This window comes from Gopherus flavomarginatus, chromosome 2 (genome assembly GCF_025201925.1).
Source record: "Gopherus flavomarginatus isolate rGopFla2 chromosome 2, rGopFla2.mat.asm, whole genome shotgun sequence".
NCBI lineage: Eukaryota > Metazoa > Chordata > Testudines > Testudinidae > Gopherus > Gopherus flavomarginatus.
The window spans coordinates 154,121,291-154,140,204 of NC_066618.1; the positions used below are offsets into that span (position 1 = coordinate 154,121,291).

General features: G+C 45.0%; 1 protein-coding gene across 1 annotated transcript in view; it reads right to left on the reverse strand.

Moving 5' to 3' along the window:
• Positions 1-2,699: 2,699 nt before the first annotated feature.
• The window catches only part of SLC4A5 (solute carrier family 4 member 5), a 172,147-nt gene continuing 155,932 nt past the window's right edge, over positions 2,700-18,914 (reverse strand). Inside the window, exons 22-25 of the mRNA XM_050939747.1 lie at positions 18,097-18,270; positions 17,198-17,359; positions 11,285-11,352; positions 2,700-4,314 (exon numbers count right to left, since the gene is read on the reverse strand). Coding sequence (XP_050795704.1) covers positions 4,149-4,314; positions 11,285-11,352; positions 17,198-17,359; positions 18,097-18,270 — 570 coding nt within the window. The 3' untranslated portion in view covers positions 2,700-4,148. The remainder of the gene's footprint in view (positions 4,315-11,284; positions 11,353-17,197; positions 17,360-18,096; positions 18,271-18,914) is intronic.

An 18,914-nucleotide genomic window follows, 5' to 3' on the forward strand; every position in this document is an offset into this window, starting at 1 on the left:
CAGAAGTTATTACTCAAAAGCTACTTTTAAACTCATTACTGTTTTGGTATATCAACTTCCTAAAAAGAGCTGGGATAGCTTTTTTCCACACAGCTAAATCACTTCACTTTGTTTCTGGTCAGACACAGCCATTACACTAAATGGTTTTTGTTTGTTTGTTCTGGACCAGTCAGACTCAACTGCAATTACTAAACTCACTTCCACTTTTGTCAAAGAAGCAGACTGCTTTGTGTGGTATGCATTCAGATTTTTTTAAGGTGATAGCTTCCAACTTTTATTTCAAAGTACGTCAGCTGTAGTTGGAGCTGCTGCAGCAGAAGTGAATTGTTTAAATTCATTGCTGCTGCTTATCTGAGTGTTGCACCAAAATTAGCATTAAAGAAGCTATTCTGCCATCAGTACAAAAGGGACTTTTAAAGTTTCTTACCATCTGTAGTGGACTGCAGCTCCATGTTAACTAGGATGAAGAAGATTGGATTTACATTTCTTTCTAGACACTTCCCTCTACAGCAAGTCATGTTTCTTCTGAAGGCAAAGCCTCAAGTGCCCTGGAAAGTAGTTTGAAACAAAACCTGCTCCTGCTGCCAAATCTCTAAGAGGAAGAGAGACCTTTATTATGAGCAAAAAAAGAAAAAATCACTTGCTGCCTTTCCTGCTGGAGCTGTGAGAGCCTCCAAGAATTGAAAGCTTGTCTACTGCAAACTACTGTGCTGCTAGGTCCAAGAACACCATTAGTCATATAAGTGTTACCTGGATTTTACCACCTTCTCCACTAGACTGGTCTTAGCAGGTTGTTGTATAGGAGGGATGCATTTTGATGAGAGTGAAATCCTGGAAGTTAAGATTTAGGTTTGTATCATAAACACACTATAAAGTGAAGAGAATTTAATGAGATTTATTGGGTTGTTAATGAAATGTAAAATAGCTACTGTATGTAGTAGCAAGTAGGCTGCAAGTCTGGTACTCTTTCAATTACTTTGTTTACAATTTTTTGTATATGCAGCCTGTGACATTGAACATGGCATGGATTTAATTAAAACTGATACTGTACTTCAGAGCTTCCTTGATTTAAAAGTCAAGCATATTTGTTGTGTGCTACATGACCACTTAGCTGAGTTAACAAAGCCTTTTCAGTGTGCTTTATGTTGAAACTGAACGGACATATTGCATAAAGTAGATTAAACTTGTAAAAAGTAAGATTGTAAGCCTATCATGCTTTAGCTACCACAGACAAGACTGATACAAAAAATAAACTAGAAAATATACAGAACCACCTTCAAGTTAGAATAGCTTTTACCTTACATGTAAAAAATTGTCTCACTTAACTGTCAACTAGAGTAATACTGTTTTATTAATCTCACATTCAAAAACAGTCTTGCTGGGTACTCAAGCTAGAAAATACTATAAATAGGGAACTGAATTCAAGTTTTCTTTCGTTTGACTTCTCTTAAATATTTACAAAGAACCAGCATCTGTTTCATTCTAAGGTTCAAAGCACTTGCAATATTTAACCAGCATTCCAGACCCCCTCCCTCCCCCCCGGTAGAGTAGACTTTGTCAGAAACAGGGCTCCTGTATCCTTAAAAAAAACCTTGAAGCCTGCTCTTAAAGATGCACACAAGTGGAATTTATAATAAAGCACTGAGGGCTTGCTCTTTGCAGCAATCTTAAATGGCTGATTTTTCCCCATTTCTTTCTGAACTTAGCTTACAATTGCATTTTTGCTAAAAAAAAAATAAAGAATCAAGTTTTAGACAGGTTCTTATGTTGCTTTCCTTTCTGAGAAGTGCAATAATGAGTGAGTAGGTACAGTAACATGTTAACCGTTGCAACAGTGCATCCAGCTGCCAGTTTGAAAGGATTAACTAGTATCAGGCCTCTGAGAGCAGACCCACTCATGTCTAAAAGTCAGTTCAAAGCAGGCTCATACCATGTGGCAGTTATGTGCAAGAACCATGTTAACAGGAGGGGCAATTGTAGAGGAAACAAGGGCTGGCAAAAGTGATGGTAAGGAAGATGCCCTACTTGAAGGGTCGAGGTCTTTTGTATAAAGATACAAGCTAAAGTCCTGTGTACTAAACTCTGGTGCAAATACAGACTGAGGTTATTTTGAATTTATATAACAACTGAATTTCCTGCCTCTTAATGTTTTTGAAAGCATGGGGGGGAGGCTGAAAATCAAAAGTAGAACTGGCTCTTAAAGGGCTTCCCTTGAAAAAAATTTATCTGTAACCAGCACTCAAGGGACTACTGCCAAAGGCTGCACCTTATGATTTGAATTAAAAGAAAAAACCTGAAATGTTTCAAGTCATCTGACTTAACCAAGAATGAGATTAGGGTGAAGTTGCACTAAAATCTATAGCTGCAGAAAACTTCTGAGCCCAGTAGCCTTCCTCCCCTGAATAAACTGGGAAGTATATCAACCCAACTGTTATACAGGTCTAGTTGTGCCAGTTTTATCACTGCCCTCCTTAGACACAATTTGCCTCTAGCCAACACCCTACTTTTCACTTACATGGAGGCAAAGTAACAGACATTTTCCTTTCACCCAAGTTATGGAACCTTCTAATTCCAACACAAGTCCTTTGGTTTCATCCCCACAGTTAACTAACTGAGCTGTAACCTAGTGGAGGGGAAAGGCCAGCAATCCAGTCTGACAGCTCTCAAACATTCATTCTAATGAGGAATTAATGTTAACTGACAAGGGCCTGTACGTCACTTTCGAGCAGGACTGCTGTTGCTACTGCCTGGCTAGTGTATGGAATCAGAACTGCTCAACTGTCACAGGACTTGTTCTAACAGAGAATCCCTCTTTTGCTCCAGTGGCAGGGGCCTGTGCTGGCAGAGCAGGAAGTTCTATTGTCTAGCTGTCTCTAGCATGTATCATAAAAATACCGCAGGCTGTGGATTTCTCCACTCCTGTTTAGAGAACGCCTGTGCTGGAAGGGAATGGATTAGCTCAGTTAGGGCTCTTCCATCTTTAACCCTAGGATTAACCAAACATTTCACAGCCCAAAGTGCTTCTTACCTTCCAGACAGTTATTTGTATGTGGCTGGGTTGAGCAAAAATGGATGGTCCTTTCAAGGAAGATTGTTGCTGGTGTAGAACATGCTGCCAAGTAAAAGCTAGACCGTCATTGCCATCGCCCCTGTAATGGTTACCTGCAGGACTTTCTATTTCAGCCTGACTGGCCTGGACAACAGCTGGTTTGTGTGTGTGTCAACCTCTTACAAGTTTCTCCATTAACAATAGGCGTTACATGGACTAAGTCATCTTAGAACAGTATTATTATAACTTCAGCAGAGAGAGGGGTGAGTATGGGAGGGTGGGAAGTGACTGAGTTTACAAGTCTAACCCTTTTAAAATTGCTCCTAGCCCCAGAGAGTGAATTCTATAGGAACTCTGTGTTACCCAGTGGCAAACACCCTCCCTTCCTGCAGGACAGAAGCAGTTTAAAAATATAGCCACAGCCCTTTAAAACAGCAGCCAGGGACATTTTCCACTTTGATTCGAAAACATTCCATAACTTCCCAAAAAGGGAATTCTTCTTAGCCCTGTTTTGTATACTTTTCTGGGGTGTGCATTGTTTGCTGCATATGGTGTGTAAAACATACAATAAACTACAGTTTACAGTCCTGAAATCCTCCCTCCCCTGCCATGGAATGTCACAGATTACTGCTCAAACATTGGGTAGGGTGGTGCTCATCTTATCTGTGAATGCCCCTGGGCCAACTAATGCTAATAGGGACACAGACTACAAGAGAACGGTGGAGTTGAAGCTTGCACTGGAAAGGGTGCGACTCTCCAATGCTGGTGATGTCAGGGTCCAGATGCTGAAGGAAGGTGGCCCTGCTATTTTCAGAGTCGTCACTGAAATGGCAGCAACTGCCCAGGGTCTAATATCCCCTATTACTGCAGGGACCAGAGTCAAAGTACCCTTTCCACATTCCTGGCATTGCTCTGAAGCTGGCAGTGGTTTCTTGGCCCAACTGAATGGGGTGGAATTCCACAGCAGTTCTAATTTATTCTGCTAAAAGCTAATGGAGAAATGGGTCCCAGGGACCTATGATCTCCTTAGTCTGTCACATAGAAAAATATGCCCAATTTTCTTATTTATATATCATCACAAAGGAAGGGCAGTGTGGGACTACAGCGTGGTCTCGCTGCCCATGTCCCGAGGGTGCTTTTCTGTGTCACTGTCTTCATAGTCCGACTCCATCTCTATCTTCACCTGGGGCACAGCGCAGAGAGGGTTTCGGGAGTAGTTAAACGCAGGAGATGATGGGCAGGAAATCTTCAGGTGAAGCGTAATACTGGAAGGGTAGAAGGCACAACAAAGGGGTTACAATCCATGAGGCTGGGTTAAAGCCATAGTCTTTATTTAACGGAGTGGGAGGGGAGGAAGTCTTGAGATCTAGTCCCACCTCTGACACTGGCTACCTAGACTTTTGGACATGTTCTTCGTGGTTCATTTTCCCCAGCTGTATAACAAGGAGCTTGTGGGGAAACCTGGATCCAGATGTCCGACTGTGCAGCCTGGACCCAGCTCTACTACACAGAACACTTGCCTCACAGAGGTCTTGAGAGAATTAGTTTGTAAAGTACTTTAAAAGATGAAGAGTCCCGTCTATTAATTCTTCATGTTCAAATCTTTTTCAAAACACCCCCTGAGGAGCTCCATGTTTTCTGAGCTTGGGAGGCAGAATCAAAGGACAGAAATCTAATAAGAAAGAAGGAAATGCTGTTCCCATGTGTTAATCTGTGGAACTCTCAGCTATAGGATATGATGAGACACAATGTTGGCAAGCTGTTCAAAAATGATATACACATCTAATTGTAAGGATGTTAAACTGAATACGATCAGAATTTCAAGGGCTATTGATTCTCTACCACATTCATGGCCATGAAAAGCACATCACGGACTGTGAAATCTGGTCTTTTGTGTGCTTTTACCCTGTTCCATACAGATTATATGGCAGAGATCAGCGTTCCTCAAATTGGGGGTCCTGACCCCAAAAAGGAGTTTCAGGGGGTCACAAGGTTATTTTAGGGGTGCTGCAGTATTGCCACCCTTACTGCTGCGCTGCCTTCATAGCTGGGTGGCCAGAAAGCAGCGACTGCTGACCAATGGCCCAGCTCTGAAGGCAGGAGCACATAAGTTAGTTAGGTTGGCAATACCATACCAGGCCATCCTTCTACGCTGTGGCTGGTAGCAGCTCTGCCTTCAGAACTGGGCTCCCAGCCAGCAGCTGCCACTCTCTGGCACCCAGCTCTGACAGCAGAAGCAAGGATAACCTTGCAACCCCTGCCTCCCCCAACTTCTTTTTGGGTCAGGACCCCGACAATTACACCACCCTGAAATTTCAGATATAAATATCTGAAATAATGACACTTATGATTTTTAAAATCCTATGACCGTGAAATTGACAATGCCAATGAAGTCCTGCGTGTTTCAGGCTGGGACCCAAAAATGAAGGCTTCCACAATGATTGGGCACTTCTGAAAATTAAGCCAACATTTTCACAAACACACCTCACAGAAAGGCCAGTATCTCCAATATACAGAGGGCTAAACTAAGGCGTAGAGGCGCTACGGTCAATGGGACTTATGCTCCTAAGTCATGTAGCTACCTTTCAAACTCCCACCCTAGAACAACAAGCTTTAAGCTTTCGTATGCACTAGACAATCAACAATGCAAATCCCTTTGGCTGGAGAAATTCCATCACAGTGAACAAAACCTCAGTATCTAGACAGGGCACACGAAGTGGAGACAATACAAACGCGTCTCATTGGGTGCAAATGTCAACCAGGCATGTGCACATGAATCAGAGTACTAGAACTGACCCCAAACCAAAGCCCCAGATGCCAGGAGAGACTGCGGTGCTGAAAGCATCGTGGCCTGACTGGTAAATGGATTAGACACCCCCGCACACCCCACCCCTCAAAAAAAAAAAAAGCCAAGACATCAGTAAACATTTCATGGTACGATCTCTCATGAATCATCAGGCCTAGAAACTCTGGCTATCACTCCTCACTATACATCGGAATGCCAGATGACCAATGCACTACAGAGGTGTGTACTAGCTTTGGGGTGCTAGAAATGTCAGACTGTAAGAATCACACCGTTCAGCTTACACTCATGCACAGCCACTGCATCTAATACTTGCAGAGTAGCATCTTAGCCTGTTACACAGCCAGTCAACACCTGCACCAGGGCAAAACAGTCCTGGGGAAGTGTAGATCCAAACTCTATGAATGGCCCGCCATATTTATTGTAGGCCCAGCCAAAACCCAGGCTCTGAATTTTGGCGGATCTGGACCTGAATGTTGCAGCTCAGGCCCATCTCTTTCTATTTGTGTTGCCAACTCTCATGATTTTATTACAAGTCTTGGATACCTGATGTTTTCCTTAAAGACCCAGCTCCTGGAATCATGTGATTAGGTGAGAAGCTCAGCTTTCATTAAAAATAGAAAGTTTCTAGTGCTCATGGCTGAGGAGAAAAACAAGAAAACATGAACCCTAAAGACTCTTAAAAGTAGAAAGAAAAACAAACCCAAAATTATTTTTAAAAAAATCTCATGTTTTTTAGGCCAATTCATAATTTCAAAAGCCAGGGGCTGGCAGTACTGCTATTATGCCGATGAGGGTGCTCTGAAGTGAAAGGGCTTCAGTATCAGGGTAAAAACCTTCACGTGAAGCAGGAGTAAGAAAGACAGAAAAAGACACAAGAGAACCGGAGGTTCAAAAATCTAATGAATTCAAAGCGGGACACAAGTTATTTAGTTAAGTAAGCGGATGGTCTTCCCAAAATGAGCTCCCAAAATCCAGCTGGATGGTTGCCGCATGTAGCACTAAGCATTAAAGTTCTTCGAAAGGAAGGATTGGAGCCAGGATTCCTAAGAATTTAGAGCTAAATCTTGCAAACTCCAAACTGCCACCAAAGGAAGGATCAAACCCAATGACAAGCTGGTCCATCCCCTTCATCAATGCACAGTTATTGCCTACGGCCCATTTCCTAGTGCACTGCCCTCTACCCTCTGGAGAAGATTCCACGTCTCACTGCTGGGAAGCTCTTTCTTGGTATTCAGTCTAAACTTTCCCTTTTGTTATTCCAGTCCATTTCTCCTAGACAGGTCTACTGTACCACACTACAGAGTTGAAGGAAAATATGAACAAACCTTCACCTTATACTCAGATCACACCTCATTTGAAGATGGAAAAAAAATGGTACTTAATAAAACAAGCTTAAAAACTTTTCTTATTCCTTTCTAGGCATTTTCACACAGTCTACTAGCCATCTGCTCTGTCTTGCACAGCCAATCATCTCTCCAGGTATTTATACAACTATCTACAGGCATTCATAGCATTAGTGCCCTAGGTATTTACACCATAGCATCTGAGCTACTTGCTGTTGCTTTGACAGGGTTCATTCTGGGCCCAGCTGTGTTAAACTACCAGAGGGCAAAGTGTCTTCCTGGGGTATTTCTGGCCCAACAGGGAAGTGGAGATACTAGAATTTTCACAAGTGAAAGTTCTCTCCAGCAAGAGTTCCTGCCAAAGTTTGCTGAGCTCTGGATAATTCGGCCCAGTATCTGACCTGACCTCTAGGCCTTTTGACCTTTGCCCATCCCACTAAAACACCATCTGATTAGACACATTTGCAGAGTTGCCAGTGAAGTGTTAGCTGCAGGGAGAGCAGAGTGCACCAATGGGGCTTAGTTCTCCATGTGCCACTTTGGAAAGCGGAGACACATTGCATGACAAGGGGGATGCAGAAATACCATATTACTTGCATGTGCCAGATATACAGACAGCCTGGGAAATTTGCTGTGTCAGAGGTCAGTGCTCAGCACAGCAAGGAGCAGGAAGGACATTTTTTCCATTATGTGCAGCATTGTGCAACCTATCAGGTGCATTATAATTGGGCTTTCCCTTCTGCCCATTCCTTTCTCTGAATGATGAGATCTGCTATGGCACCGTGGTCTGCTATGATCTAACATGCCATAGCAATAACAAAACCTTAGAGGATTGGAATAGCAGGGGAGTCCTGAGCTGGAACAGCAGGGGATTCCATGAGTTAGGACTGTGGTGTACTGGCAGAGCTCGGGGTAGGGGGGAGAAATCCCAGGAGTGGACTGACATAGCAGGAGGTGCTACAGATCAAGGTTGGGCCCCCCCATGTTTTGATAGTGTCAGGGTTTATGAATAGTGTAATGAATGGTGTGTGGATGCGGTACTGGTGACCTGTGATATGCAGGAGGACAGACTAGATGATCTGGTGATCTTTTCTGGCATTAAACTTTATGACCTTTAATAGCTGTGACTTAAATGACCAGGCTGTTTGGAATCTGTCTGGCAATGCAATAACTTCTCGAGATAAGGGCCAATTCTCTTCTCATCTGCACCAGTCAGTGCAACTATTTACAATGGGTTTTTTTTGTTTGTTTTTTTGGTTTTGCACAGGTGTATCTGCAAACCTCTAGTGAAAATGTGCTGCACCAATGTAAAATGTGAAGCTGGGATACATTTTCCAGGATTATGTTCTTAGTAAAGCCTAACTGCTGCCCCCTAGTGGCCACTTTGTGTTATAAACAATAACATCTAGACAGCAGTGCAATTTAGGTATGGCACAGACATATCCCTATTCAGGCCCAGTTCTAGAGGGTGGGCGTGGCTGCCAAACTATTATGTTACTCACTGACTGGTTTTAATTTTTGTTCATCCGCTGAGGAAAGTGGTGGAAGGCAGGAGGGGGCTGAAAATATTTTCCACCTTGGCTGGCAAAACGGTGAAGACCGCTCATGTCTCTGTTTTCCCAAAGCTAAAGAAAACTTGGCTTGAATCAGGGCGAATAGCATCACTTCACTCTCTCTAATGAGGTTAAAAGAAACCAGTGTTTAATTAGAAAAAAAATCCAACAAATGTCCATACTTATGTTACAAATGAGACCTTGATTATGAAATCAGAAAGAAAAAATAGTCTAATTTGCACCCTTTACTTGTTGCGTGTCTCTCATTTGGGATAATGAAGACACACCGATCAATTTCATTTTTGCTAACAATCAGATTCTGATCAATTTCACCTTCAGAATCTCATGCATCAAATCCAATGCTGCAATCTTTAGTGATACAAGGGGGATCCTGATTTGCTTTAAAAAGCCTACTTTCCATTAGAATTAAAATAAAAAAAACCAACAACACACAAAAACACAACAATGGGAACATTTGTACCAGCCTTTTTGTTTAATAAAGGCTCCGTTTTCACAAAGTCCAAAACAATGAGAGCAACTTAACATGACAGCGTCCCTTTGAATAAAAGTTCTAGCTGATCTTTAAGATGTCATGTTTCCAAACAGACTCACTGGCTTTACACTAGGGCTGAATCGGACTCATTGTGTTTCGGAACCTAGCTAATGACATATATCTGGAATGGTGCAGCACAAAAGCTACAAGCCAGAAAAATCTGAATGCAAGACTGAGGTCTGATCTTTAACTCACACTGACCCCCATTTGGAAGTTTAACCTCTGCTTACCTATTTCTGTAAGTCACGACATCCAAATATTGTCACACTAATGGGAAAAGACTGCAAGGCCCTGTACACAGAAAGAAGACCCCGACAGCTGGTACTACACATGCAGTACACACAGAAACATCCATCTCCGTTTTCTTTGTGGGCATCACGAATTTCATGCTGCTGGGTACACATCAGCCTATTTGATAACTGGGATTGGTGGGCAGAGTCAATTGAGGCAAAGGAAGGCCCTGCTCCCTTCACTGAGGAAGGGGGCCAGAACCTAGAAATCAACAGATCATAGGGACAAAAAAAGAAACAGCAGGGACTGGTGGGCGGGTCACAGCGCTGGAGACTGAAGTCCTCTTTTTATCTGGAGAACAAGGGTAGCACTGGCAAGCTTTTCTCACCCTTATAGACTCATAGACTTTAGGGTCAGAAGGGATCAATATGATCATCTAGTCTGACCTCCTGCACAAAGCAGGCCACAGAACCCTACCCATCCACTTCTATAACAAACCCCTAACCTATGTCCGAGTTATTGAAGTCTTCAAATTGTGGTTTGAAGACCTCTAGCTGCAGAGAATCCTCCAGCAGGAAGGACTCACTAGGCAAGAGAGGGAGGAAGCTCAGTCCTTGGTTTCTCTACCAGTGAAGGGATCAGCTCATGTCAATTCTCTTGACAGTTTTCAAATTAGACTGAGATCTCCCAGCTCTGCCAGTACAGACACCACGGGGCCAGCAGACAGCAACAACCTATGCTGGATTTGAACCAGAGACTGAGTCAACCTCCACTGTGGCTTTTGTCAGTTTGCATCATACGCTTGGTCTGGTTACAAGTGATTGTATGATTCAGGGGACCTAGGGTCTTTTATTTCCTACTCTGTTACCAAGAGATGCTATCCAACCCCATAACTGAACTGAGACATCATTTCTCCAATAGACTGTAGCAGTGCGTTGGCTCATTCGAGCACCATCAGCCATGGTACGGGGCCACAGTAGAAGAGGCTGGAGAGAATCACAGATCTTCAAAGACAGTCTATTTTCTAGCCTGATCTGCTGGCCGTTGCAGTGCTTCCTACAGCAAGTAAGACAGTGCTTTTACCTAGCTTTGTTTTAAATCTCTCAAGCAAGGGGGTGACACCCCTGCCCTTGAGAGGAGATTTATACCCTTTCAGGTATGTTCTCTCAGCAATGATGGGGAGTTTTTGCAGCTTGTGTAGACATACCCAAGCTAGCTTTAATCTAGCTTGCTTGGGTACTGGAGCAGCGGAGCTTCTGGCTGCTTGAGGAGTTATCCAGGGTTCCAGATGGGCTTGTACAGTCTGTGCTGCTGCTGTTTCACTGCTCTGGTATCCGAACTAGCTAAATTCAAGCTGGCTCAGATATGTCTGCTCAAACTGCAGTCATACCCCGGGATTGCAACAGAGACACACTCATAAATCACCCCTTTGCAGAAGGCAAGCACAGGCCTGATGCCCCGTTTAAACCGTTGTGATTTAAGTGGCTGATGGGCTTGTGCTGGCCCCCTCTGCACAAGGGTGAATTCCACCCACAGAGCCCAGGGTTAGAATTTTTCTTCCCCTAGATAAGCCTGCATTTTCCCTCCCTTCACTTCACCGTGTTGCTCCTAACTAGACCCTCTCCTGTTGCCCGAACCAATTCTGATTCCTCCCTGGCGTTCACACCCATGGAGATGCCTGACTCCAACAGGTTTGGGGGCAGGGTTTAGAACTGGGGAGGGATGATGAGCCTGTTAAATGTCATTTACCTGCGATCCAAGTCTGAACCATTAGGAGAAGAATCAGAACGCAAAGCTCCAACTGGAGGACCTCTTTCCTGAAGGGAAACACAGATGCATATGAAACCATTTCAGGGTGAGGAAGGAACAAAACAAAAACCAAAAATCCCCCAAGACCATCCTAGTTAGAGGGAAGAGGCTGGCCCTGCACTGCACAGCTGGGGCCATCCAGGTTTGAGCCCTGTGGAACCTCCAGTAGCTCCGAGACCTCAACCATGAAGTTCAGTGAACTTGCATGGTCATCTCTCTCCACCCACTAATTGGTGGGAGAAAAAAAACTCGTCGTAAATGCTGCATTTTTAAATGAATACGGCAACAAAGGGGAGGGAGCATCAAAGGCACAAATGAGAGTTAAGCATCCAACTCTCCACTGAACGTCGAGGTGCTTCTGCATCTTTAGAAATCATCCCCTAATTGCTGCAAAAGGGAAGACCTGGCTACACAAATCTGCTGCTTTTACCTCTCGTGTGGTCTTTGACTAGGTTTTCCTTTTAAATGTCAAAACCCACTTTTTCAAGCCTGGGAGCCTCAAGTTAGGTGCCTAAATAAGGATTTAGGAACCCAAGTAAAATGTTGCTGAGCTCCTCTAGCACCCACAGATTTCAGTGGGAATTGTGGGGGCTCAGAAACTCAAAGACCTTTAACTTTGGGCAAATAATAAAAAACTAGAGAAAAAGCAAAAAGGAGCTAATTTCTGTGAGTTAGTAAATGTAGGGTCAAAGGGTGCAATTTTCAAAAGTGTCTAAGTGACTTAGGAGCCATTTTCAAAAGTGCTTTTGAAGTTAGGAGCTTAAATTGCACTGAAAGTCGATGGAAGCTAGGCTCCTAAATTACATAAGTACTTATTCTTTGGGGAAAAATCTTGATTCCATTGAAATCAGTGGTGAAACTCTCCCTAACTGCAATGGGAACAGGATTCTGCTCAAAGAATTGGCATTGGTTTCCTCACAAACAGGAAAAATAAATCCACCAGCTAGCCACAAAGTCGACACTCTGTTGGCCTGAGGTTCAACCTTTCAATCCAGATGCAAACTGCTCCCAAGTTCAGGGTTGCTGGGATCCTCTTGATGGAGGACCATGAAGGAAAGGCATGTTTATCAGACAAAAGGGACGGGAAGTTCAGTGCACATCACAATTCAATCGCTGGCCTTCCTGCTGAGATTGCCACCAGTAAGCTAGTGCCAATGATGATGCTGGCCTCTATCTACTGGGAACAGAACTAGACTCTTAGCTTCTCTTTTATAGGCAACAAAACACCCCTCACATAGTATCAACTCTGCATCACAGTCTAGCCAGGCTGGCTTCAAACCTGTTTCCACAAGCCGAAAGGCCCTGTGTCTCCTATTGCCAACCCACTGATCAGTAGAATTTGTCTCTACAAGGCTTGCAACAAAAATGGAGGCCACTTGTCTCAGTGACCCTTGAAGGACAATGGGTTAGAGGATTGATCCTGAAAGGAGTTTCATTCTTGGAGAATGGACTTGGGAGACTCCAGGCTCACTGGAAACAAGACTATTTAGAGAGACAATAAATATCCTGAATCTCCATCTAAATATGAACCGGAAGCCATAAATGGGGTGCCATTTGGATAAAGCCTGGAGTCTGCATTAGTTGTTGACAATGGCAAGTCCCAATTCACCTTCCAACCAAGGATTAAATGTTATTTTCAGGGTTTTCAAAGCAGCCTAAGGCAAAGAGGTGCCCAAATCCCATTGGGAGTTGTGTCCTTAAGTACTTTAGTCCTTCTGAAACCCCATAAGAGATTGTCCCAAAGAGCAACCATGAGGAAAGACAGAGAAGGAACAACGACAGCTACAGAGAACCAGACGTGAACGCTGACCATTTCTGTCTCTTCCAGGAGAAGTAAAGGCCTTTCCCTAATATCCCAGCAAAAGCTGAGACAGCCCTTGTGTCAGGATACACCATGTGGAATAATTTATCGGTTCTAAGAAGTTCAGCCTCCACATGGCTGACTGCAGGGGACTCTCATGGGATAAGGTGGATCAGATGGACATGAGGGGCCAAAGTGAGGACAGTAACTGAATTTAGAGCTGGTGTATCTTACGCCTTCTGCTGCGCCCCTCAGTGTGCAGCCTGCACCAACTGGGACAGTCAGACATGTCGATGGACAACTTAATGCTCCCCAGACATCACCACATCTGGATCTTGCTCACTGAACCTGAGGGATTCTAAGAGGGGGAGTGGAAGATGGTTTAGATCACACACTGAGGAGACCACACAGTAAAGTTTGCCAGCTTTAAGTCCTCAGACTCCACCTCTGAATCTGGCTCATTGAATTTTGGCCCAGCCCTTCCCCTCACCAGCACTGCTAGTAACTGGATGCAAGCGCTGCGCCTCCGGCCCACTAACATACAAGAGAGACGGACGCAGTTACCAGCATTGCAGAGGTTGGACCTTTCAGGGGCCTGGAGTGGAGCGGGACTTGGGAACAATCAGAAGCAAGCATTGGTTCTCCACCAGTCTCCCTCAGAAAAAGGCACATTTCAAATAAGCCATCCCTTTACCAAAGTGACAAGATAACGTTTTACTGAAGGACTCGGGCATCCCTCTGACGTGCAGTAGCCTGGGACAGGAGAGATGGCAGAGGGGGAGGGCTATTAGCACAACTATCTTTCAAGAATGCAAGGGAGTCACCTTTAATCCGACAAATGCACAGGAATCCAACGTCTAATGTGCACAAATTTGGTTAATGATTATCCTGGGCTGTCACTGCTTCCTGTACCAGGCTGCAATGGCAGAGGGCTCAGGCCCAGAGAAGACAGAATGAACGTTTCCCCCAAAAGACCTGTCATTTCAGGTGCTGAGCACCCACAGTTCCAGCAGAGCTCGGCACGTGCCTAACACTCCTGAAAATCATGGCCAAGGTGCCCGAAGTTGAGCAGGCAAAATCAGAGGCCCCTTTGACTGCTGGTCACTTGCCTGTCGTCCCACAAGGAGATGGTACTGAAGCAAAGGCTAGAACCCAGGTCTCCTGAATCCCAAACCATCTGGCATTTTTTAATCTTTAACAACAGGAATCAGCACTTTCCACTTCGCCAGTGAACTTTGTGCCACACTTTACACCCATTAACTAACAAAATTCTTATCCCCCACCCCTGCCGTGGGGGAGCTAACGTATTATCCTCTGCATATTTACATATGGGGAAATAGGCATAAGAAGGTTCATTCTCCATCCAGGTTCTGAGAAACGCACCCATCACTATGGTAAAGTTACTTGCCCAAAGGCAGGCAGCACGTCAGTAGGAGAGCCAAGATTAGTACTACGGAGTTCCTGGTTCTTGATCTGCCTGTGGGCTGGTAACCCCAGAGGAACAGGTTCATGTGAGCGGTTTCTGGCATTCCTAAGCCAGAATGTGGAGTTTTCAGGCAGCAAAACAATTTTAAAATCAAGTTTGGATCTAAAAAGCAGCTGAAGGATCCATGTGTGTTCTTTTCCTCAAGCCTGTTTGCGGATCTCTTATCTACACATATCTACAGCTTCAAAACAAGCCAAGCACCTGCAGCGGGTTACTTTGATTAGTCACAGAATAGACCAAGTTGTTGAGGATTAGTAAGTGGTAATAACGTTAGAACCTAAGCACTGTACTTACTGGTAATGCAATGGATACCGTTTTGGGGGTCTGATTGGACGGGTTCCATTGGGATCTTTATAACTGAGGGAGTTGGGAACCGAGGCTGGGAAAAAAGTGGGAAGAGCCAGTGAATACATTGATTCATACAGACATGTCTGGGGTTAGCATGTCTGAAAACATACTCATGCTGATGAAAATACAGATGCCCTTCTGCATTAAATGGATCAGTCTCATGCATATGGCAGAAGGCCAGGATTTTCAAAGGAGTCTAAAGGATTGGGTACCCAGTTCCCATTGAAAATCCCATCCTAGACATCTATGTATCTATCTGCATGGTGGAAAGATCAGCATCAGTAACACCAATTAACATTAATCAGGGTAATATGTTGCCTGCGCATAACAATAGCTTACATTTCTAACACCATTCATGCTAAAGTATCCCACATAAACTACAGTAAAGCCGTTTATCTGAAATGGTTTGGGGACATCCGAAATATCTGGCTAAACAAGGAGATTGGATGAGAGAGTTACATTACTTGGTAAATAATTCACATAAGTGGACATAACTAAGATTAGAATAGGCAAGATTTCTAGGTCAGAGGTATTTGGATAAATGAGATTCTCCTACAGACAGAAGTCACCCTTCACTAAAATGCAGCCAGCTCTGGGAGGAGGAAGGGGCAATATGGCAGCTCTTTAACAATGAATGCTATGCATCAGTTTAAGACAGGCAGTGAAGAGAACCATTGTGTCTAATTCAAACTGCAAGGGGAGACTACATAGGTAGAATCAATGGGGAAATAAACCACAGAGTTTGTAAAGCTCAGGTGTGTCTACAAAACTTTATCCAGATACTTAACAAAAAACGCAAGGAGTTTGGCAATCAATTTATGCCCAAAAGCATAAGCCCTAATGGCCCTTGTGACTTTTACCTAAGCTAGGAGTATAACTGTCACTGCTAGTTTTAGTCATATAAATGCCTCCTCTTTTGATCCTTACTGAGACACTCAATACTACCCTGCAGAGGTGAGTTCCACAGGTTAATTATGTGTTGAATTAACAAAGTATGTCTTTCTATTCATTTTAAGTGTGTTGTTTTTGATTGCTTTATCCTAGCCTCTCGAGTCTCCTGCCCAACCAAAGTCCTTCCCTTGAGGCTTCTAATCATTTTGGTTGCTAGGTCTTTTGAGGATGAGGTGACCAAAACTGACCACAGCATTCAAAACATATTTGAAATCATCCTTTATCCCAAAACTGCTTGCCAAGGTCCCTATTCGAGACAGCGCTTAAGTCCCATTGAAGTCAAAAGGACTTAAGCACATGCCTCAGTGCTTTCTGGAACCTTCCCAAACGTGCTGAGGGGCAGCCACAAATGGGACCTTGGGTGGAAGCTGGGTACGTACTGCCCTTTGTGACTCTCCCTTTTATGGGGCAGTGTAGTTGGAGGGGTTTGTATGCATTCAGTACCCAAGGTTAATGTTGGCGTTTTGGCCACATGCTTTTATTACTCAGGTGACAGAATGTCTCTCTTACATGCAGCAGCCTGCAGCAAGTAGACTTAGTTACTGTGGAACAACAAAGGGCTCTAGACATCCCTTGAGACATGTGCAAGACTGTCATTAGTGCTAACAGATGTTCTGCATGTATCCTCATCGTGGGGCTAATGGATTTTCTAAGCCTGGAGGTTGTTTATTGTAACTCTGCAATAACATTTGGAGGGACTTGGAACTAATTTTCTAATTGCACAAAACTGAACATCCTTGCCCCACCCCCTACTCCACCCCTTCCCTGAGGACCCACCCTTGCTCACTCCAACCCCCCCGCCTCCACTCTATCGCCTGCTCTTCCCCACTCTCCCTCACTCGTTTTTACCGGGGTGGGTCGGGGGCTGGGGTGCAGGAGGGGATGAGGGCAGGGACTCCGGGCTGGGGCAGGGGCTTGGGGTGAGGCCAGAAATGAGAGGTTTGGAGTGCTGGAGGGGGCTCTGGGCTGGGGGTGTGTGTGTGCTCTTCTCAAGCACCTTTCATGAGTAGATCTTAAAGTGCTTTACAAAGGAGGTCTGTACTGTTCTCTCCATTTTACAGATAGGGAAACTAAGGCACGACAAACATGGACCCTCATGATATCGTTTGGACAGAGCTATTTTTCAGAGCAGAACTGCAGTGCAGATGGAATACTCCTAATAGCCTTATCTGAGCCCTGGAACAGGTGAGTGACATTAACATCCCTGAACATCTACAACACTAATGGACTGTAAGCCCCTTGCTGCTCCCCCCGAGCATGGACACACCTCATCCTCACTCTCCTCTTCCCCTTTGTTGCCTTTCTTCTTCTTCTTCTTGTCGTCTTCCTTCTTCTTCTCCCTCTCGGGGATGATGTTATCAATCCAGGCCAGGTCGTGTTGGGAAAAGACGAAATCCAGCATTTTCCTCACTAAGATTAAGGCTAAAATCTAAGGGAGGGGGGAAGGAAGAGAGATTTAAACAACCGCTGCCAACGTGGACAGAGCAGATCCAGATTCGAGACTAGATTCCATTGAAGAAAGCAGGCCAGACTCCGAATTGCGCTACAATGACGAAACACAGTGGGGGAGGGGCAGTTGCGGGGCCGACCACTGCAGAACAGAGAAGGGGGAAAGGAGCTTCTGGCTGAGGGCACCAAGAACAGCTGCTGTCCTCTCAGGATGCGCTATGGAACCTTGACAGCCCCACAGAGAACCGGCTTGTGACACGAAACACTCCCCATGCGGGAAACTTTATGGAACTGAATGGAGCTGCATCAGAAGGGCTGAAGTGACTCAAACGAGGGATTCAAGAGATGTCAAACCCCAGACTGACACCTCCTTTCATCTTTGGAGAAGGCACCTGCTAGTACTGGTCACTTCGTGGAGTGCTGACAGCATCCCAGGAGGACGACCTAGTCTCTTTAGTTCTAACTCAAGGATACGGTGAAAGGCTGAACTAGAGGGAAGCCAGGAAGATCAGCTGATAGAAGGCTTTTGACACTCAGAAAACCAGACCTGCTGTCTTAAGGCTCTGGTCTCTACAAATACAGACAAAGCCCAGGAAGATCAGTGGTTGTATCCCTGTTGGGGATGGGGCAGAGGGGACTGCATGGGGACCCCAGCTGCTCACCCCCTCCCCACATCGTCTGTTCCAAGGAACTCCTGAGTGAGCGAGGAGGCCCTACCATCACAGGGAAGATGATAGCCGCCACAGTGGACTTCAGGATCCAGAGGATGGCTAGGCAGATGATCTGCACCAGGGTGAAGAGGTGGATCCGCCGCAGGGGCACGTGGCGAAGGAAGGCGTAGTCAGGCTGGTGCTTGGCTGGCATCAGGAAGAGCTTGCAGCGGTCCCAGAACTGCCAAGGAAAAGCAGCACGTTATTTGCCATCTCCTGAGTAAAGGCTGAGTCAGGCTTGGTTCTGAAATGAGCAACTGTCAAGTGCTCCATGCTGGCTGGAAAGGAGAGTGCTGCACGGACATCTGCTGAAGGTTTTGGCTCAGAATGGTCCTCACTTGGCCCAAAATTAGGCCAACGTCCCACTAAGTCCAATGGGAGATTTGCCTGAATGAGGACTTCAGCTCTAGTCCAATGGGCTGCTACACAGATTTCAAGGCCAGAAGGGACCATTGTGATCAGCTAGTCTGACCTCCTGCATTACACAGGCCAGAAAACTTCCCCCAGATAACGCCTTCTGAACTAGATCAACTCTTTGTATCTTTTACACAGTACTCTCTCAACTGAAGAGGGTCATTGCAATCCAGTTTGTGGTTGCACATGTTAAGACTGGGTAATTGGACTTCATGCTTCTTGGGCATATACTGATTGTCACTAGAGGTCAGGAAGGAATTCCAGCCCCCATCTACCTCCCTGCCAAACGTATCGCTGTATGCCTGGGCAAGTTAATTACTGGGTAGGAGTTGTGGGGGGGGGGGGTTATCTTCCTCTGAAGCCTCTGGTATTGGTCACAGCTAGAGACAGGAGCAGGATCTGCTCTGGAAA